Source organism: Camelina sativa, chromosome 11, assembly GCF_000633955.1.
Source record: "Camelina sativa cultivar DH55 chromosome 11, Cs, whole genome shotgun sequence".
Taxonomy (NCBI): domain Eukaryota; kingdom Viridiplantae; phylum Streptophyta; class Magnoliopsida; order Brassicales; family Brassicaceae; genus Camelina; species Camelina sativa.
Genome location: NC_025695.1, coordinates 1,488,223 through 1,510,636, shown reverse-complemented (window position 1 = coordinate 1,510,636; position 22,414 = coordinate 1,488,223). Strand labels below are relative to the sequence as shown.

Genomic DNA, 22,414 nt, shown 5'->3' with positions numbered 1-22,414 from the left:
CATATTTGTTAGATTGTCAAACTCAAACATCGCGATTCGTGATAATTTGGTTTTAGTTTTTTGGAATGAAGCCCAAAATATTTTGGAACTTTGAATGAGGTGGAACGGTTTTAGGTCGAGGTGGGTCAGAATAATTTAATGTCTGATTGTTAATTTACTAAACCTAAACGTAACAGTTAAGTAATTACATGCATTCAAAATAGTTTTTTTTTTTAAAAAATTCTGTCAAAAAAACTGAGTCAATGTTTTTTTGATAGAGGTTCTTGTTATATANTTTTTGTATCACAAACTCTTAAAAGTTATATTTTTTTTATAGATAAATCATTAATTTCATAAACAAACAAACCAAATAAAATCTGAACAGACTACGGCGCCTATTGTAAATTTTGAAGTTTGTTAATGAGAAATGAACACAAGATAATATTTTTGGCATGATGACACTATAAATACATCAAACAAGTCCACAATTTGCATAAACAAACAAACCGAACAAAATTTGAATTAATTCCACCTAACTGAAAAACCCCTAAATTTTTATCATTTAGTATAAAATTTAGTTGATTTATATTTTCATAAACAGACAAACAAACTTCAAACCATCAGTCCATCACATAATTTTATCATGTTATGATTCGGCTAAACTATGTCCTCACCGAACAAGCTAACAGCTAGATAACCCAAATCCGCAAAAACTCGTTGCTATCCCTATGGCTATGTGTAGCGGATGGGAGCTTTGAGGTGTAATCGAAAATAACTGAAAAATAATCGGAAATAAATTTATTCTTCACACGTTGTATGGAGTGGACTATCGACGACACTTGAAATAATTCGCTATGCTCATATGGACCATCAATTATATAGATCGAGCAATAATGGGTCTAGCAAAGCTGGACAAAAGACAGAGACTTTTCCTTTAACAAAAAGATAAGAACAACAACGATCAACTACTCAAAGACAAACGAATCAGAACCAAACCACAACGAAACAATGTTCTCAATAGGTAGACATATCACATCAAAAGTTTATTTCCAAATTTTTGACATCGTTAATTAATTAATTAATTAAATAAATCTCCCACAATCAGAAATCAATGTCATTACGAATGTGACGGAGGACGACGGGAACAACAGAATCCGGCGAGCTAAGCTGAGGAAGATGACCATCAGAAGGAATAACCTCAACGACGGATTCACTTCCAAGATTGGTGTGAAGATACTCTGAAACACTAACTGGTACGGCTAAGTCCCTAACACTTTGGAGGATGTGACAAGGGACAGAGACAAAAGGTAAGATGTGTCTCATGTCGCTTTGGAAAATGGTCTGACCGAGGGAGAGAGCAATGTCGGGACGCATGTTGAAGAGTGTCCTGCTGAATTCTTGAACGGCGATTGAGTCTAAGTCACCACCGACGGCTAGTGGAGCGAAACCTGAGCACCAAGCTTTGTAATTGCTTCGCATCGCTTCGAAGAGTTGGTTTAAGTCGTCTTGTTCGAATCCACCTTGGTAATCAACAGCGTTCACGTATCTTATAGACGCACCAAAAACAAAATAATTTGCCTATGTTAACAAAAAAGTATATGGATATTTCTAGGGTTTTCTTGTGTCAGAAGAAGATTAAATTAATATGTAAGCACCGCTCTCAATTAAAAAAATTCAATATCAAACTTAAGGATTTTATGATGATGTCACAAAAAAAAAAAGTTACGGATTTTATTGAAAAATAAACATGAAATTTTTATTGATTTTGAGAAAATAGGATAATTCAGACAAGAGAACTAGAGAAGGAACAGAGAGGCCCTTTGTCGAAAATATATATGTAAGAATGAGATTAAAATAAGCAAAAAAGCTCTATGAATCTTCTTCACCAAATAACAGATTTGAAGAATTCAGTAAATTTACGAACTTTAGATTTTTCAAAAAAAAATTATATGTCAGAAAGAAATAAAGAAATAAACATAAAGAGCAAAAAATGATCTTATGAATCAAGAAAAAGAGATAATAAATCTTTAAATGATATGTTATATACCTTGGAGAAGCAGAAATCATAACGATTTTGGAGAAGAGATCAGGACGGTTAAGAGAAGCCAAGACACCGACCATGGCGGAAACAGAGTGGCCAACAAAGATACAAGACTCAATCTGGAGATCTTCCAAGATTGCAATCAAATCAAAGGAGAAGCCTTCGAGAGTTGAGTAACGATCGAAGTCGAAATATTCCGGGTTTGTCGTACCAGCTCCCATGTTGTCGTAAAGCACGACGCGGTAATCATCGACCAGATGTGGTACCAGGTGTTTCCACACTGACTGGTCCGTGCCGAACCCGTGACCTAACACGATCGTAGCTTGATTTCCTGAACCAATCACCTTCACGTTGTGAGCTTCCTCTACCACACCCATCTTCTCTTCTTTATTTTTTCTCTCTCTCTCTAAAGATTCGTCTTCTTGTTATATCTCTCTCTCTTGATATATAATCAGCTAATATAATGGAAGTGTTTGGTAAATAGTTTAAAGTTTCTTTGGTAGTATATATTTTTAAGAATAAAATCTCATATTGTGGAAGAGGTAATAAATTCTACGATCTTTCTTTTAAAATATCAAGATTTATAGGTGACTGGAACCATATTTGTTAGATTGTCAAACTCAAACATCGCGATTCGTGATAATTTGGTTTTAGTTTTTTGGAATGAAGCCCAAAATATTTTGGAACTTTGAATGAGGTGGAACGGTTTTAGGTCGAGGTGGGTCAGAATAATTTAATGTCTGATTGTTAATTTACTAAACCTAAACGTAACAGTTAAGTAATTACATGCATTCAAAATAGTTTTTTTTTTTAAAAAATTCTGTCAAAAAAACTGAGTCAATGTTTTTTTGATAGAGGTTCTTGTTATATAGTCAATGTTAAAATTTGGCATGTATACAAAATTTTGATTAACGAGGTAGGTATCTAAAAACCAGATACGTATACACATTATAGATATGAAATATAAAGTCAATTCTGACATAAAGAACTTATACTTATTAGATCTAATAAGTATTTCTACCATATATAGAAGAATGAAATCCATTCCACGAAATAATTTGATCTAAGTTATTCTGCATATTTTGATTCTTATATATCCACTTGTGGTATTTCTATCGTATAGGATTAGGAATAAGCGAAATCTGACCTACCTTCAAATTAAAGGGTTTACTTTCTATACAGTAAAATTTTTGTATTTATAAAAAAATTCGAATTTATATTTATAATCATAAACAAATTTATATTCATGGAAAGCCATGGTGAATATGCGACCACGTATCACATCCACACTTCCTTCATCATTTAAGTTGTCTGTATCTGTGAAAGGAACAAGGCCCATTATAAAAAATCTAAGGCCCATTTAGGTTAAATTTGTGTCATCTCTTACATAAAGACCGTTTTTACTGTTGACCAAACCAAAACTAGTGTTAGCTCTAGTGATGACGTGGCGGGAAACCGATAAACCCACGTGCTGTCGGCGTGCCGTTACTCTTCTCCGTTCCCACCTGAGATGACGACGACTCTCGCCGGATTGATACGTCGGCTGGCAGATCGGTTCCGGTTCATCTGAATTACGGATGCGTCGGGCCGTCGCGACAAGGAACTCGATTGCTGAGCGGCGAGGCTGAGTCGAATCGGGATGAGTTTCCGGTGGAGAACGCATACGTTATCTTGAATGTCTCCGAGACAAGTTCAATCGCAGAGATCAAAGCTTCATTTCGCAGACTCGCCAAGGAGACTCATCCTGACCTTGTCGATTCGAAGAAAGATCCTTCCAATTCGTTACGTTTCGTTCAGATTCTCGCCGCTTATGAGGTACATAGAGATTTGTTTCTCTGATTGAAATCTTTTGTGATAGTTGTAGAGGTTTTGATGATGAATGATATGAATTGTGGTGATGATGCCAGATTCTTTCAGATTCTGAAAAGAGGGCACACTATGATAGATACTTACTATCTAGGAGAGTGGTGATGACGAAACATTCTACACAAGGGTATACGCTTCACAGGTATAAAAAAAGATTGACATTGAGTCAAGAGATGGAAGTGGTTGAGTGGCTAAAGTGGTATAGAGAAGCAATACATGATATTGTATTGGAGAAGAGAGTAGCTAATGGTACTACAGGGTACTTGGATGAACTGGAAGAAGATTTTTATTCAGCTATCAGAGCAGCGTACTTTGGGCCTGATGTAGAGTCTGTGGAGCTTCTTCCTGATTGTTTTGAAGCTGAGGAAAGGTCTGCGTATGACACACGAGAGGTTTTGCACTTGGTGTCCGGACGTGATCTTTTTGGCATGGTTTGCTTGGTAGATAACTTCCTTGAGCTTTCTTCTGCTTGCTCCAAGAAGTTGGCTTTGTCATCGTTTATGGATTCGGACCTGGGTGAAGAAGTTGAGAAAGGCAATAGNGAGGGAGAGAGCAATGTCAGGACGCATGTTGAAGAGTGTCCTGCTGAATTCTTGAACGGCGATTGAGTCTAAGTCACCACCGACGGCTAGTGGAGCGAAACCTGAGCACCAAGCTTTGTAATTGCTTCGCATCGCTTCGAAGAGTTGGTTTAAGTCGTCTTGTTCGAATCCACCTTGGTAATCAACAGCGTTCACGTATCTTATAGACGCACCAAAAACAAAATAATTTGCTTAAGTTAACAAAAAAGTATATGGATATTTCTAGGGTTTTCTTGTGTCAGAAGAAGATTAAATTAATATGTAAGCACCGCTCTCAATTAAAAAAAAAAATCAATATCAAAACTGAATAAATTTATGATGATGTTAAAAAAAAAATTACGGATTTTTTATATTGAAAAATAAAACATGAAATGTTTATAGATTTTGAGAAATAAAATAGGATAATTCAGCCAAGAGAAGGAACAGAGAGGCCCTTTGTCGAAAATATGTCAGAATGAGATTAAAATAAGCAAAAAAGCTTTATGAATCTTCTCCACCAAATAACAGATTTGAAGATAATTCAGTAAATTTACGAACTTTAGATTAAAAAAACAAATTATATGTCAGAAAGAAATTAAGAAATAAACATAAAGAGCAAAAAATGATCTTATGAATCAAGAAAAAGAGATAATAAATCTTTAAATGATATGTTATATACCTTGGAGAAGCAGAAATCATAACGATTTTGGAGAAGAGATCAGGACGGTTAAGAGAAGCCAAGACACCAACCATGGCGGAAACAGAGTGACCAACAAAGATACAAGACTCAATCTGGAGATCTTCCAAGATTGCAATCAAATCAAAGGAGAAGCCTTCGAGAGTTGAGTAACGATCGAAGTCGAAATATTCCGGGTTTGTCGTACCAGCTCCCATGTTGTCGTAAAGCACGACGCGGTAATCATCGACCAGATGTGGTACCAGGTGTTTCCACACTGACTGGTCCGTGCCGAACCCGTGACCTAACACGATCGTAGCTTGATTTCCTGAACCAATCACCTTCACGTTGTGAGCTTCCTCTACCACACCCATCTTCTCTTCTTTATTTTTTCTCTCTCTCTCTAAAGATTCGTCTTCTTGTTATATCTCTCTCTCTTGATATATAATCAGCTAATATAATGGAAGTGTTTGGTAAATAGTTTAAAGTTTCTTTGGTAGTATATATTTTTAAGAATAAAATCTCATATTGTGGAAGAGGTAATAAATTCTACGATCTTTCTTTTAAAATATCAAGATTTATAGGTGACTGGAACCATATTTGTTAGATTGTCAAACTCAAACATCGCGATTCGTGATAATTTGGTTTTAGTTTTTTGGAATGAAGCCCAAAATATTTTGGAACTTTGAATGAGGTGGAACGGTTTTAGGTCGAGGTGGGTCAGAATAATTTAATGTCTGATTGTTAATTTACTAAACCTAAACGTAACAGTTAAGTAATTACATGCATTCAAAATAGTTTTTTTTTTTAAAAAATTCTGTCAAAAAAACTGAGTCAATGTTTTTTTGATAGAGGTTCTTGTTATATAGTCAATGTTAAAATTTGGCATGTATACAAAATTTTGATTAACGAGGTAGGTATCTAAAAACCAGATACGTATACACATTATAGATATGAAATATAAAGTCAATTCTGACATAAAGAACTTATACTTATTAGATCTAATAAGTATTTCTACCATATATAGAAGAATGAAATCCATTCCACGAAATAATTTGATCTAAGTTATTCTGCATATTTTGATTCTTATATATCCACTTGTGGTATTTCTATCGTATAGGATTAGGAATAAGCGAAATCTGACCTACCTTCAAATTAAAGGGTTTACTTTCTATACAGTAAAATTTTTGTATTTATAAAAAAATTCGAATTTATATTTATAATCATAAACAAATTTATATTCATGGAAAGCCATGGTGAATATGCGACCACGTATCACATCCACACTTCCTTCATCATTTAAGTTGTCTGTATCTGTGAAAGGAACAAGGCCCATTATAAAAAATCTAAGGCCCATTTAGGTTAAATTTGTGTCATCTCTTACATAAAGACCGTTTTTACTGTTGACCAAACCAAAACTAGTGTTAGCTCTAGTGATGACGTGGCGGGAAACCGATAAACCCACGTGCTGTCGGCGTGCCGTTACTCTTCTCCGTTCCCACCTGAGATGACGACGACTCTCGCCGGATTGATACGTCGGCTGGCAGATCGGTTCCGGTTCATCTGAATTACGGATGCGTCGGGCCGTCGCGACAAGGAACTCGATTGCTGAGCGGCGAGGCTGAGTCGAATCGGGATGAGTTTCCGGTGGAGAACGCATACGTTATCTTGAATGTCTCCGAGACAAGTTCAATCGCAGAGATCAAAGCTTCATTTCGCAGACTCGCCAAGGAGACTCATCCTGACCTTGTCGATTCGAAGAAAGATCCTTCCAATTCGTTACGTTTCGTTCAGATTCTCGCCGCTTATGAGGTACATAGAGATTTGTTTCTCTGATTGAAATCTTTTGTGATAGTTGTAGAGGTTTTGATGATGAATGATATGAATTGTGGTGATGATGCCAGATTCTTTCAGATTCTGAAAAGAGGGCACACTATGATAGATACTTACTATCTAGGAGAGTGGTGATGACGAAACATTCTACACAAGGGTATACGCTTCACAGGTATGAGAAAAGATTGACATTGAGTCAAGAGATGGAAGTGGTTGAGTGGCTAAAGTGGTATAGAGAAGCAATACATGATATTGTATTGGAGAAGAGAGTAGCTAATGGTACTACAGGGTACTTGGATGAACTGGAAGAAGATTTTTATTCAGCTATCAGAGCAGCGTACTTTGGGCCTGATGTAGAGTCTGTGGAGCTTCTTCCTGATTGTTTTGAAGCTGAGGAAAGGTCTGCGTATGACACACGAGAGGTTTTGCACTTGGTGTCCGGACGTGATCTTTTTGGCATGGTTTGCTTGGTAGATAACTTCCTTGAGCTTTCTTCTGCTTGCTCCAAGAAGTTGGCTTTGTCATCGTTTATGGATTCGGACCTGGGTGAAGAAGTTGAGAAAGGCAATAGTGATATGAAATCTGATGAAAGGATTGGTCTTCAGATATCTCATATACAGTCCTCAAGAAATAGAAACCATGTTTCGGATGCTTATAAAGATATTCAGCTGCATGTATCTGGAAGAGTTGTTGCTACAGCCATTAGGGTTCCCCCGAAAGGGTATTACGAAGAGAATAAAATTGAGGGTGATCACGATCTCATACACGTTTTCCTCAATTCAGATGAAGGATCTAATCATGGCACTGAATCTGGATCATCTCCGGGAAATGAAAGTGAAGCCAGACTACTTGTTGGAACTATAAGTGGTCTTGGAACAATCCCAGATGAAGGCTCATGTTATGTCTACGATGGCAATGGTGCTAAGACTCATGTGATAATGAAACATAGGACATTTCTGGTTTGTGTGGTTTATATGATCTAGCATTTATTTTAGTTACCTTTTGCAATGCACAACATGTACTCTTTCCAAGGAATTGTACTGTGATGCATATACAGATTAGTTCTGTTAGTCATTTGATGAAATAACCATGTATGAGAATTCGTCATCCACATTCTACAGGTGAGACATTTGCATTGGTACAAAATTGGGGAAAAGGTTTCCATCTGCGAATGTAGATGCAGTAGAGCGAAATTACCACCAAGCAGGTAAGCCAAGTATTCTTTTTGTTTTATTTCAGTTCTGGTTCACATTTAACTCGATCGCATAAACAACAAGGATCGGACATCCTTGTCTCTGTTTTATCTGGAACACAGAAATGTAGTTGTTTTGTTGAAATCCTGAAGTAGTCAGTGATCTTTGGTATTGAAGATGTTATGAACTTATGACACTGATCTTTAACGTAACTTTATCCCTTCTTACCTCCAGTGACATGAAACAATAATTGCATGGATGTGAAAACAGGTTTTGGTTGTTTGAGCCTCGTTGTGGTTTGCATGATGTCGGAGGATGGTATATTGAAACTTATGGGAAAGATAAAAAGAGTCGAACGGTCCTGGCACAAAGATTCTGGGATGGACTGGAAGAGGGGAGTACACTGGATGGGTAAGCTTATTATATATGAAGAGAAAGCAACGTAAGATGCACTGCTGGCTATAGCTTAAAGGATGAGTGCTAGAACTTGTTGGTAGAAATCACTTCCGATCAACAACTTTTTGCATCTTTGTATCTGCTTTGACCACATTGTTCCTCAGTCATTTTGAGTCTGCTTACATCTCTTACCAAAGTAATTAAAAGGCATGATGGGGAAAGGGGGTCAAGTCTCTATATTAGTTGTTATTTGTGAAGTAACCTGACTTATTTTTTACTTTTTGCCTTCTCCAGGAGACTGCACCCTGGTATCTACTTGCTCACACTAGCATACCGAACTCTCGATCTTGAAGATGAGAAGAGAAGTAAACGGTCAGTGTTGGAGATCATCCAGGCACAGCTATCTAAAACATTGGATTGGTGTAAAAAATTGGTTAGAAGTAAGGGCCTTGGAGGTTAACCGTTCTCACTTTCCGAGTGAAGATCCAAAATTGATTGGATTTACAATCTCTGCATGGATACGAGCAATTCTAGGCACGAGGTTGTGGTAAACAAATGTTTCTTCAAATGTTGGTAAACTTTCTTTGGTGTGCTCTTCCATGATCCACAACCGCAGTATCTGTAAATTTCAAGCACAGAGTCAAGCTTACACAAAAGATGGAGCGTTTAGTGGTTTCAATTTTCAAGGGGGATCTTGGAAAGTGTCTCAGACCAGAAGGTGGTTTTAAAAGCCAGAATGGGCGGGCCCAGAAGAAACTGGCTTCTCACAAGAAATAGTGAAACAAATGCTTTTTGTTGAGGAATGAATCATGTGTACTAAAGAACTTGGTTTCAAAGTGACTCATTAGACTTGTATAAAATATTTTATCTAATGAAACTAGACTTGATTTTCAAAAGGAAAATAAAACTAGACTTGGTTCTTCAGCTTCTTTGTCCTCTTAAAAGGTCTTAAAGGGGGTTCCAAACTCCTAGGCAGATTCAGTTCCGGTCAACAAAGCTTTGGCCGGAGGAATCATAGCAACACCAAAGCGTTCATCCTTGGAGTACTTCTTTCGTAACGCTCCCTTACTCTCACTCCCTTCTTGTTGTTGCTTCCATTGCTGATACGCCAATAGCTTTGCACAGTCCCTGTTTCATATAAAATAATCAATATCCAGCCAAATAAACAAAACCCATATGAAGAAATTAACAGAGGTTCTATTTTACATGAGCTGAGTCTCGGAATAGCCAGTGTGATGCTTGAGAGTGTTGGTCCAAATGGGAATTTGGTGAAGAGCAGATCTTGCTGCGTAGATTGCAGAAGCAGCTACCATAGATGGACTGAACATTATCGTTGTATCGTAATGCATCACTTAACTCCGCCAAATAGTGCACCATATTCACCATCTGAAGACAAAACAAGACCAATTGAAATGTTATAAATAATGTAAAAGTAAAAAACCATTGGAAGGAACTGTTAAAAAACTGTCTTACCTGTTGGTCTGCAATGGAAGCTTTGATGAAGCGAGCAAGGAAGACATAATGGGTTGGAACTGTCAAGTACCATTCGAGTGTAGACAGTATTGTCTTCTCCATCACCTGAATCTGTTTGTGACTGTATGCATGGTCTGCAATATCAGCTAGGTCCGCCACCTGCAAAAGAATGATAATTCAGAAGCTGAAGACAAGAAGAATCAAAAACAGAAGCTATCAATCAAATGATTTAGGAGTTCTCTGTTTTTGTCACCTGTGGTGGCCAGATCTCTTCGTATTTAGATGACATGAGAAGAGCACTAAGACCAACTAGCTGCAGTTCTTTTCTAGGTACTGGCTTAACCGACAAGAACCGATCCAGAATGTTAACAGTGAGGTAAAACGTCTCTGGGTTTAGCTCGAAGCGGACATGTACGTCAATCAACCACTCCACCAGAATCAATCTCATCTTTTCATTAATCTCAGGTTGTGAATGCATGTAATCTCGTGGTCTCCATTCACTCTGCCAATCAAAATGAGAACTTTAAATAAAACAAAATCTTACCACAATGCTCTGCAAGGAAAGATTCATGATTTATATAAATAGTATACTAACCTCAACAGACTTGTAGTAACGGTAGATCTCTTCCACATATTCCACAGCTGCAAGGTCATTCTTAGCATCAGCAGAATCGATATCAACAATAGCTTCTTTCTGTTTCTTCTCTATACCACAAGCAGCCTGAAAAATCAAAAGAAAGAAACAAAAAGAGATTATTCAGAACAGACCAAAAACATCTTCTTACTTCGAAACCAAGAATCATCAATTCACAAAGTGAAATTTATACCTTGCTTCTAGCGGTAAGAACAGATGTGTAAGTGGTTGATTTCTTTTTAGTTGCCTTCTTCTCTCGGATAACAACTAAACTATGTTCTTCATCACTGTCTGAGCTTATCTCAATCACCTCTACAACCTTTGATTTCCCAGCTGCTTTCTTTGGCTTTGGTATTGCGACTCTCTTGACTACAGGTTTCTGCAGGTCAAAACAATATACATATAACAATGAGCACATCAAATCAAACGAAAAAAAAAACCTAATTTGTTCATCAAAAGACAGGGAAAAAGGAACAAACTTTGAGATTCTCATCCACAAGAAGTGTGGGATTCGGATTCTGAGACCGTGTACGAGGACGATGATTGACCTTCGCCGGCTTGTTCTTTGGGTAATTTCCTCGAACAACATTACCTATATCACCAAGAACTTGACGGTTTCTTCCTTTCGCAACGTTTTTGCCATCTTCCATAACAACAACATCACCTTCAAAACACAGAAAAGTTTACAACTTTATTATAATTCAATTTGCAACAAACAACCATATTATCAAATTAAGAATATTTCACTCAAAAAAGCCACGGACTTTATAATTGATTTCGCTTTCTTGTTCGTAGATATAACAAGAACAGCAAGAAACACTAAAATCGAACAAAACCCAATCAATGATCATGGATGAGTCGCTACTAAAACCAAATCAATTTTTGTTCCGCAAAACCCTAAAAAAGAATTAAATAATTAAAGAACTTTTCTTCTTACCCATGGATTGTTGAGGAACAATTGATCGAGAAGTCATCATCTTTGTTTCTCTTCTCTCTCTCTCTCTCTCTCTCTCTCTTCGTCTTCTCTCAGACTAAAATCTCAGGTTTGTAGTTGAAACAAAAAACAAGCCTTGTATAAAGGAGGCTTCTCGAGGAAGATGAGCCGTTTTGTAGAAAAAAAATAAATACCAAAATTAAACAAAATAAATGAGTATTTTCTTCCCCAACGGTCTGAAATCTGAATGTTTTTTGATTTAGACGGTTCGATGGGATCTTCATCCAACGGTGAATAGTTTAGGTCAATTTTTTTGGACCGTTAAGCTCGATTAGAGATTACGTGAGATATTAAAAATGGCTCTCGCAGAAAGCCCATAGGAAGGCCCATTAAGCTCGATTAGATAACTTAGATAGAAGCTTAATCAAATTTTTTTTTTTTTTGGGGCAAGCAAAACACTCGAATCCGACGTCGTCGCTTGCTTCCCCATCTCAAGAAGTAAAAAAGCTAAACTAAAATCACAGAGGATCCAAATGTATATTTTATGGATCCTTTTGCTTGGATCTGTAAGTTCAGCTTTTTAGTAGTAACATGAAAAAGCTTGTGTCTATCTATACTTTTATGTCTGATGTTGGGTTCTGCATAAAGTATAAAGAAAAAGAGTTTGGCCTTATCAAAGTTCCAAGGTAAATAAGTTTTAACTACAGAAATAAAATCCAAGAAGCAAACTAACAGACATCAAGACAAATGAGATAGGGACTTTGGTTTTCAGACAGCTTTAGGTTGGATTTGTTCAAAGTCGAAAACCTCAAACATGAGCCGCCGGACATCGGGTTGTCCATAGATGGTGTAGGCAAGACCATTATTAAGGGAAAAAGATAAAGATTCAAAGAGAGCAATCCCACAGTTCCATTGGAGCAGCAAGCAACGATGTGTAAAGACATATTCATCTACTGGGGTATGTTTAGTTTAATATATGACGTGAGATTTCTTCTGTATAGGGAGGTTTGTAACATTGATTTTCTTTTGTCTAGTTGAAAATTACTAACTAGTATTTCTCTGTTGTAGTAAATTGGTAATTGGTCGCTTCTATAGATTTAATCGTTTCCTTGAATGTTTTGAGTTTCCATATAAGACAAACAACATTCAAGGTTTTCTCATTAAAATCTCTTTTTCAATGTATTCTTAGATTCATCCTCTTTCTTTAAATGCTAGTTCATGGTTTATGGATGTATTTAAAGTGGGTGCTCAAACCTAGAGACTCACTAAAGCAAATCAAGAACAAGTTTTAAAGGAATCAAGAGAGCAACAGAGGAGATAAAACCTAGCTAGAGACTCACTAAACGTGAACAGAAGAAGTCAACATAAGAAATAATGTTTTCTAGATGTGTTTGGGCCTGCAGAAGTGATTTAGGCCGAAACAGAAAATGTCTAGTTGGTTTTGTTGTATCCCATTCGTAGAAGTAGTTTGATGTACTCTAAATTAGCTAACGTTAGAATAATTAAAGAAGTTGCTAGGTCTGATTCTGAACAGTGGAGAGCTGTTGAGAGTTGCTGGAGCCTAAACACAAGTGATCCTAAGTGTGACTGACGTCTAGAGTTAAGGTGAAAAGATGTATGCAAGTGTGTATACGTAGTTAGTAAAAACTCTATCAGGTATGTGTGTAAGAAGAGTTGTAAGGTTATGGATGTAATGAAATGTAACAAGTTTAGGGTAAAATCGATTTAATTTCTAAGAGAAAAGAGTGGAAAAGTAAAGAGTGAGTGAAAGCATACCTGAAGATATGAGCAAGAGTTCAACATGGTATCAGAGCTCAACTTGATCCTCCTAGGAGCCTGTTAAAGCAAGAAACAAAAAGTGTTAAGAAGTCAGAACAAGAGTTACGAAAGATAGATTCAAAGAAAAGAAAAAGAGATCAGAGATGGCGATAAACCTGCAATATATCATCTCAACTTGTTGCAGTCTTTAAAGTCTCCTTAGCCACTTCTATTCCCATAACAAGACCAATATCTGCCTGAAAATCCACTCAAAATTTTCCACACCAATGAGAAAATGAACCGCTGTCTGATGAAATACTTGGAAAGAGAACTTTTTCGATTCCGACATAATATATCAGTAAAGAATTCAATAAAAAAAATTCAACAGTTTGAGTATTTCTATACCTCGTGTAATGCAGGAGGGGCATCATTTTTCCCATCTCCACTGACAGCAACTTGTCAGAGTATAAGGCTCGGAGGCATATGCATCTCAAGATGGAAATCACCGTACGGACTGACCTGAACATCATCAACTGTTATTAACAAGCTAAACAATAAACTGTCATCTAAAATTTTCAACAGTTCTGAGTATAATTTATATACCTCGTGTAATGCAGGGGCATCTCCAGTTGCAGCAACTTCTCAGAGTATTAAGGCTCGGAGGCATCTGCATCTGAAGATAATATTCCACACTCCAAAGCAATAGCCCTGGCAGTTTGGATATTGTCACAAATCACCGTACGGACCTGAACATCAACATATATATCATGAAGGGTTATTAACAAGCTAAACAATAGATTTTCGTCGAACAAAAGCTAACTGATTCTTTGACTCCTGGTCTACATGGATCATGCGCACATATCGATAAGAGACACTACCAAGAATATTGCGGTACATGACATGCAGGTGTTGACTCATCTAAAACCATGTGTATAAAAGTGGAGTACTATGCAATGTGAGAAACCAACATAGATACAGGGGAAACCAACATAGATACAGGAGACCAGATAGTTATCTGATGCTTCTCTCTTATAGAAGTGAACAACAGGGTACATTACTGTTAACCTGCAAAAACATAGCAAAAACTCAATAACATGGCAAAAAGGCACTATCACAAGTACGATGTAACATGAGAAACCAACAGAGATATAGGGCAAGAGACCAGTTAGTAACCTGATGTTTCTCTCTTCAAACCCTCCTACACATTAATCATGGTACCTCGACTGTATGCATCAAAGATACAGAGGTATAAAATTTCAATAATATAGAAAGAAAGAAATAAATCGGTTAAGAGGAAGAACACTACCTGAAGAAGATGTAGCGCAGAGAAGACAACAATCCATCAGAACCATCACCGACCAGCAAAGCATCCTCCACAATCTCAGATAACTGATCCAAGAGGTAAGAATCAAATGAACATAAGAATATGATCAAACACTAGAAATAGGTGCAGCATGATTGATAGATACATAGAAAAAAGGGGAAAGAGACCAGTTAGTAACCTGTTTCCAAGATGATTTTGTCACCTTCTGCTAGCGCATCATTTCCTACAAGGTGCATACAAAACACAATGTGCAGGTCAAATAAATTCCTTTCAGAAAGAAATATGTGCTAAGACTGATCATATTCTATAACTCAAGTCAAGTTTAGATGTATAACTCAAGACTTGAAAACAGTAAAATGTATATCTCTGAGACAAGAGGTCATTAGTCACGACAATGATACCAATACAACGATAAGTGACACGTACCTGAACAATTTCATTAAGATCATGTTCCCTCTGTAACACCTCTCTGGCCTTTGTCCTGATCTTGATGATATCTGGATCGAAAAGTAAATATTTACATGTAATTAGAATGGAAGATAGGGAAGCAGCAATGAACAACATAATTACCTGCACATTACTAAGGGTTGCAGAAGTCACAGGATCTGAAAAGTCTCCTCCAGGAGGTGAACAACTGTAACAATTTCATCACGTTCTGGTCCACCCAAGACATTTTACTTTACCAGCATCAACATTTGTAATGATTTATTAATATACTCTTCCCCATATATAATAACCACGTCGGTCCATAAGCAAGCTGCAAACTGAAATCATCATCAGAAAACACTATTCACAGGACATATGTTAAGATAAAGTTTCTATCAGAGATCTGAAGTATGCAGCACCACCTTAAACAAATAATTGGTTTCCAAAATCAGACAGAGAACAAGTCTTAAAGGAATCAAGAGAGCAACAGAGGAGATAAAACCTAGCTAGACACTCACTAAACGTGAAATATTGTTTTGTGGTTTTTAGGTCTAGATGTGTTTGGGCCTGAAGAAGTGATTTTGGCCTAACAGAAAATGTCTAGTTGGTTTTGTTGTGGCCCATTCGTAGAAGTAGTTTGATGTACTCTTAAGTTAGCTAAGAGTACTAACGTTCGAACAATTAAAGAAGTTGCTAGGTCTGATTCTGAACAGTGGAGAGTTGCTGAGAGTTGCTGGAGCCTAAACACAAGTGATCCTAGGTGTGAGTGACATCTAGAGTTAAGGTGAAAAGATGTATGCAAGTGTGTGTGTAGTTTAGTAAAAACTCTATTAGGTATGTGTGTAAGAAGATTTTTAAGGTTATGCATGTAATGCAATGAAACAAGTTTAGGGTAAAGAGAAAAGAGTGGAAAAGTAAAGAGTGAGTGAAAGCATACCTGAAGATATGAGCAAGAGTTCAACATGGTATCAGAGCTCAACTTGATTTGATCCTAGGAGCCTGTTAAAGCATGAAACAAGAAAAAGTGTAACAAGTCAGAACAAGAGTTACCAAAGATAGAACCAGAAAAGAAAAAGAGATCAGAGATAAACCTGCAATATATCATCTCAACTTGTTGCAGTCTTCGATGGACAGAAGAATTACGAGTTCTGGTCTGCAAGAATGAAAAGTGAAAACCACACTCATGAATAAAGATCTCTGGGATGTTGCCAAAGATGAAGAACAATTTCATATGGTTTGCAAAAGCATTTCTAACTTGTTACCTGGTCGGCAACCTTGTAGCTGTGACTGTGAGTTCGCATTACTCAATTCCAATGTACAGAGTTGGCAAGAGACCAGTTAGTAACCTGATGTCTCTCTTCAAACCTTCCCACACATTAATCCTAACTTTTTATATACAAGAATTCGAGACAGTAAACCAAGACAGGTTTAAACTGAGAATATGTAAGCATACCAATTAACAGAAGGAAAATGATTTCTCTGGTATACCTTTTTGTCCAAACCCCAGAAGACCTGCAGAAGAAAAGGAAAACATAAACAATAAGGACAAGTAAACATTAACATGTAATTAGAATGGAAGATAGAGAAGCAGCAATGAATAATTTACCTGCACATTACTAAGGGTTGCAGAAGTTACCGGATCTGAAAAGTCTCCTCCAGGAGGTGAACAACTGTAACACTTCCATCACGTTCTGGTCCAACCAAGACATTTTCCTTTACCAGCATCAACAGTTGTAACGATTTAATAATGTACTCTTCCCCATATATAATAATAACCACGTCGGTCCATAAGCAAGCTGCAAATTGAAATCGGAAAGTGCTTTTCCTTGCGTGGATCCTATTTCAATGGGAACTTGATGAGTTGACCCGCCTACACGTCTTGCTTTTTCTGCTACATCAGAAAACACTATTTACAGGACATATGTTAAGATAAAGTTTCTGTCAAAGATCTCAAGTATGCAGCACCACCTTAAAACAAATAATTGGTTTCCAAAATTAGACTGAGACCTACAAAGACAAAAAAACAGAAGATGAGTAGTTGTGGTATACATATTATCATCAGGAAGACTGTTGTCGATAAGAAACTTCTGGAGCTCATCAAGAGAAATCTTTATAGCCTCTCATGATTTGGGATCTGAATTAAAAATCATCAAGATCTTAGTAACCAATTAATGTGACAATCATTCAAGTACAAAAGGTTGTGGGTGTCAAAAAATTGAACAAACCTAATAACAGATAGCAGTCTGCAAACTAGGAACCGAGACAGAGTAGTGATCTGCTGCGTTGTCTCCAATGCCATATATTATAACCTGAAAATTATTAACATGTAATTATAAGAAGGTAAAAAAACACAGAACCAAAGTAAAAATTCAGAAACAAAGAAAAGAGATGGGTTTAGAGCAAGGAACCCATGAGAACGCTAGAGGATGATCAGTCAAAGCCATCACTGATTGTTAAAAGCATCATCCAAAACCTGAAATAACAAAAACGACAAGTAAACATTAACATGTAATGAGAAGGAAAAAAACCGCAGAACCAAAGTCAAAATTCAGAAGTGAACATGTAACTTTGTTCAAACAGTTTCACTAACTAAACCTTCTAGAGTCGTATTATAGACATAATAGTACATCTAGAATGAAGTGTTATACTAGATTGGAATAAAGTTAAAAAAGAGAAATCACTTACATTAATCTCTCGGTCCTCTGCATCTTTATCAAAACCTATGACGTTAGACAATCTTTAGCATCAAGCATAGCATCACCAAGTATCAAGAGACACTGATCCTATTCCTTTCATTCCTCCTGAAAAACACAAAGAAGTTAGCCTATAAAAACCCTCTAAAACCATCCATTCAAAGCTTGACAACAAACAAGGCATCACCGATTAATCATAGCATACTCCACAAAATTTAAATCAACAAAACCAAAACGACAAGTGAATAATAATAACATGTAATTCAATTTAAAGAACCAAAAGTGAAAATTCAGAAGCTATATACAACCAGCGATCAATCATATATAGCATCATCAACTACAATCTACAAAAACAGAGGGACAAGTAAAAGTAAGATTTAGAAATCAAACCGTAGGAGAAGTGGGAGGGATGATGATCCGATCAAAAATTTGCTTCCAAAACACCTGCAAAACGAAAAATAAACTTAAATTACTCAGGGAACCAAAAAGAAAAATCAGAGATGCATTATTAAGAAGAAGAATAACAAACAGTGCGAGAGATGCGTTGAGAGCAAGTAACCTGTGGCCTGAAGACATATCAAGGAGAAGAATTAATTCGCTTCTAAAATACCTGCAAGACGAACCAATAAACTTAAGAACAAAAACGAAAACAAAAACAACAGTAAAAGAAAGTGTAAAGAGAAAGAACAAAACCCCTGAAGATGTTGGCACAGAGAAAAGCCATCACTGATCGCATCATCCAAAACCTGAAAGAACATAAGAGACAAGTAAATAGAATGAACATATATATAAAACAACGGATGCAATGCAAGTTAGAAACCAAACCCTAGATAGAAGATCTGAAGTATGCAGCACCACCTTAAACAAATAATTGGTTTCCAAAATCAGACTGAGACCTGCAAGGACAAAACAAAACAGAGTTATGTTACAAACAAACATCGAGAAAGTAAGTAAAATTGAATCGATGATAAGACAGAAGATGATTAGTTGTGGTATACGTATCAGTAAGACTGTTATCGATAAGAACCTTCTGGAGCTCATCAAGAGAAATCTTTATAGCCTCTCATGAATTGGGATCTGAATTAAAAATCATCAAGATCTTAGTAACCAATTAATGTGAGAATCATTAAAGTACAAAAGGTTTTGGGTGTCAAAAAATTGAACAAACCTTAGTAACAGATAGCATTCTGCAAACTAGGAACCGAGAGAGAGAGCGTTGTGATCTGCTGCGTTGTCTCTAAGCCATATTTTAACCTGAAAAAGATTAACATGTAATTAAAAGAAGGTAAAAAAAACACAGAACCAAAGTAAAAACTCAGAAACAAAGAAAAGAGATGGGTTTAGAGCAAGGAACCCATGAGAACGCTAGAGGATGATCAGTCAAAGCCATCACTGATTGTTAAAAGCATCATCCAAAACCTGAAATAACAAAAACGACAAGTAAACATTAATAGTACATCAAGAATGAAGTGTTATAGGAATAGAGTTAAAAAGGAGAAATCACTTACATTAATCTCTCGGTCCTCTGCATCTTTATCATAATAGACAATTACATCTTTAGCATCAAGCATAGCATCAACCCAAGCATCAAGAGACACTGATCCTATTCCTTTAATTCCTCCTGAAAAACACAGAGAAGTTAGCCAATAAAAAACCTCTAAAGCCATCCATTCAAAGCTTGACAACAAACAATCAATCAAAGGCATCACCGATTAATCATAGCATACTCCACAAATTTAAATCAACAAAACAAAAACGACAAGCAAGTAATAACATGTAAATCAATTTAGAAAACCAAAAGTGAAAATTCAGAAGTATATATAACCAGCGATCAATCATATATAGCACCATCAACTACAATCTACAAAAACAGAGGGACTAAGTAAAAGTAAGATTTAGGAATCAAACCGTAGGAGAAGTGTGGGAAATACAGAGCGATGATGATGATCGGATCAAAAATTTGATTCCAAAACACCTGCAAAACGAAGAATAAACTTAACTTACTCAGGGAAGCAAAAAGAAAAATCAGAGACGCATTATTAAGAAGAAGAATAACAGGGCGAGAGATGCGTTGAGAGCAAGTAACCTGTGGCCTGAAGACGTATCATAATTCGCTTCTGAAATACCTGCAAGACGAAGCAATAAACGTAAGAACAAAAACGAAAACATAAAGAAAAAAGTGTAAAAGAAAGTGTAAAGAGAAAGAACAAAACCCCTGAAGATGTTGGCAAAGAGAAAAGCCATAACTGATCGCATCATCCAAAAACCTGAGAGAACATTAGAGCCAACAAGTAAATAGAATGAACATATATATAAAACAACCGATGCAAGTTAGAAACCAAACCCTAGAAAAAAGACAAGAACGTAGAAGCGGAAGAAGAGTCTTCATCTAAGAAGAATAACAAACAGTGCGAGAGATGCGTTGAGAGGAAGTAACCTGTGGCCTGAAGACGTATCAACGAGAAGAATTAATACGCGATGATCTTTATCATAACTCGCTTCTGAAATACCTGTGCAAGACGAAGCAATAAACGTAAGAACAAAAACAAAAACAAAAAGAAAAAAGTGTAAAAGAAAGTGTAAAGAGAGAGAACAAAACCCCTGAAGATGTTGGCACAGAGAAAAGCCATAACTGATCGCATCATCCAAAACCTGAAACAACATAAGAGAAAAGTAAATAGCATGAACATATATATAAAACAACCGATGCCAGTTAAGTTAGAAACCAAACCCTAGAAAAAAAAAACAAGCACGTAGAAGCGGAAGAACACCTACCTGAAGATGTATGTAGTCCAGGAGAAGAGTCTTCACTCTTCATCTAAGCCATCACTGATTAATCCAAAACCTGAAATAACACAACGACAACGACAAGTAAATCACATGAGAACAGAACACATGTTAAAAAAAAAAACAACAACCGATGCAATTTAGAAACCGAACCCTAGAAGAATAACACGAATTAGAGTGACAACGATCATTCAAAGCCCATCAGCGATCAATCGTAGCATCCTCCAGAAACCTAAATCAACAAAAAAATAAAATAAGAGAAGCGTTAAAGAAGAAAAATAACAGAGCAAAGAAGATGTAAAAATCAATTGAGAGAGTCAGAGAGAGACCAAAACCCTAGAAGAATGTACGGAGATGATCGGATTTAGAAACAAAATCAGAGAGACGCGCATCGGACACCATCACTGGCACCACACAACAAATCACAGAGACGAAGACAAAAAAAAAAAAAGGAAAGAAGATGTGATGCTTAGTCTAAGTGTAGAGCGTTATATTTATAGATAAATGTTTATGACGGTCATCATTAGTATTAGGATTTGATATTTCCTTTTTTCTATTTAGTCTTTCCCTTTTTTTTCCTAATTTCCCTTTTTACTATTATTTTAGACTTTTTTATTTTAATTTGAAATCAATTTTGTGATAAATAAACAATTTAATTACGTGTTGGGCCGACTTATGGGCCTGGAACACCCTCCCACATAAACGGACGTGAAACCCAAAAAAAAGCAAGCAGTCAGTCTGCAAAGTCACTCAGATCAAAGATTCAACTGAGAGAGAGAGAGAGACCAAACCCTAGATGAAGAAGAATTCCACAAGTATGAATTCAGAGGCGATGATATTCAGATTATAAACTTGCTTCCAGTTCCAGTACAACCTGCAACAAGAGACGAAGAAACAAAAAAAATCAGAGACCAGAAGTAAAAAAAAACGCGACATGAACATAATAATTGGATTGAACAAGGAGAAGAAGGATAACAAAGCCAGACCCAGACGAGATGCAATTGGATTGACAGAGACCAAACACTAGAGTAGAGAAGAATTCACAACTGAGTAGGAACGAAACAAGATGATCGGTTCGGTTTTGGTTTTGAGAACCAAAATCAGAGAGCGAGAGAGACGCCTGGGATTCATAAGTCGATTAATATGTATAATATGGGCTCTAGTATTAGTGGACTGGGCTTACTACTACACCATATTCATATTTTATTTATTTTCAAAACGTTGTCGTTTATTTGTCCCTTCTTCGCCTCCGCCTCACTCTAAATCGCTGCCTTCAAAGGTGCTTGTGAATTTTTCAGTTGTAGAGAATTCGTTTTTATGAATTTTGCAAATTGTAGAACAACCACTGCTCTGTTTTTGCTTTCCCTGCTCCGATTGCGATACAACAAGGGAGAGGAGGAACTATGCAATGCAACTGATGATGCTACGGTATTATATTTTCTCTAAAAAAAACATGATTACAACAGTGCATTTTTTTATTTTGTGAAAAATGATTAAAATAGTTTTCAAATATCTCGAGGAAGGAGCATCGTTTTTGTGTGTGTGTGACTTGAGGCCGGAGGACTACAGGAGCAGCAACTATGTGTAAGAAATACATCTACTGAGTATGTTTAGTTTGATATACCGTGATATTTTTCTGTATAGGTGGTTTTTTTCGTCACATTAATTTTGTTTTTGTGTAGTTTAAAACAAAACAGTAGATGTTTGATAACACATTATTTCTTTGGTTCTATAGTTCAGTGTTAGTAGTGTAACACTGTCCCTCTAATTTGTTATTGTCTGTGTCACTGTGTGTAAATTCTATGGAGAGTACGTTTAGCTTGTGAGTTTGTTTTGTGCAG

At 36.5% G+C, this 22,414-nt stretch overlaps 2 protein-coding genes and 1 pseudogene across 4 annotated transcripts; 1 reads left to right on the top strand and 2 right to left on the bottom strand.

Moving 5' to 3' along the window:
* On the bottom strand, positions 889-5,663 carry LOC104721016 (probable esterase KAI2). Of its 3 annotated transcripts, none has more exons than XM_010438923.2 (3): positions 5,126-5,663; positions 4,444-4,627; positions 889-1,341 (listed from the first exon to the last, which is right to left on the bottom strand). In XM_010438923.2, the coding sequence occupies exons 1-3, from the start codon at positions 5,494-5,496 to the stop codon at positions 1,081-1,083; spliced, it is 816 nt and encodes a 271-aa protein (XP_010437225.1). In that variant the 5' UTR covers positions 5,497-5,663; the 3' UTR covers positions 889-1,080. The 3 variants fall into 3 exon arrangements, with proteins under 3 accessions (XP_010437225.1, XP_010437226.1, XP_010437224.1); XM_010438924.2 differs by having other exon boundaries at positions 889-1,353; positions 4,456-4,627; XM_010438922.2 differs by lacking the exons at positions 4,444-4,627; positions 5,126-5,663 and adding an exon at positions 2,027-2,563 and having other exon boundaries at positions 889-1,525.
* On the top strand, positions 6,523-9,466 carry LOC104727528 (annotated as a pseudogene).
* On the bottom strand, positions 9,322-21,694 carry LOC104721017 (cyclin-B1-1-like). The gene is given in 46 exon segments (XM_019232341.1): positions 9,322-9,672; positions 9,751-9,897; positions 9,899-9,930; positions 10,018-10,176; positions 10,271-10,519; positions 10,613-10,738; positions 10,845-11,030; positions 11,131-11,315; positions 11,589-11,682; positions 13,362-13,421; positions 13,520-13,600; positions 13,749-13,862; positions 13,947-14,089; positions 14,333-14,408; positions 14,517-14,566; positions 14,650-14,732; positions 14,846-14,890; positions 15,094-15,164; positions 15,238-15,424; positions 16,031-16,092; positions 16,185-16,246; positions 16,356-16,479; positions 16,582-16,605; positions 16,700-16,999; positions 17,143-17,227; positions 17,319-17,402; positions 17,502-17,566; positions 17,779-17,894; positions 18,177-18,230; positions 18,346-18,396; positions 18,480-18,532; positions 18,612-18,682; positions 18,814-18,863; positions 18,955-19,040; positions 19,141-19,205; positions 19,295-19,407; positions 19,695-19,761; positions 19,873-19,912; positions 20,000-20,053; positions 20,224-20,296; positions 20,386-20,438; positions 20,562-20,631; positions 20,727-20,805; positions 20,903-20,977; positions 21,365-21,447; positions 21,560-21,694. Coding segments are annotated over 10 exon segments (1,365 nt in total). The 5' UTR covers positions 13,389-13,421; positions 13,520-13,600; positions 13,749-13,862; positions 13,947-14,089; positions 14,333-14,408; positions 14,517-14,566; positions 14,650-14,732; positions 14,846-14,890; positions 15,094-15,164; positions 15,238-15,424; positions 16,031-16,092; positions 16,185-16,246; positions 16,356-16,479; positions 16,582-16,605; positions 16,700-16,999; positions 17,143-17,227; positions 17,319-17,402; positions 17,502-17,566; positions 17,779-17,894; positions 18,177-18,230; positions 18,346-18,396; positions 18,480-18,532; positions 18,612-18,682; positions 18,814-18,863; positions 18,955-19,040; positions 19,141-19,205; positions 19,295-19,407; positions 19,695-19,761; positions 19,873-19,912; positions 20,000-20,053; positions 20,224-20,296; positions 20,386-20,438; positions 20,562-20,631; positions 20,727-20,805; positions 20,903-20,977; positions 21,365-21,447; positions 21,560-21,694; the 3' UTR covers positions 9,322-9,512.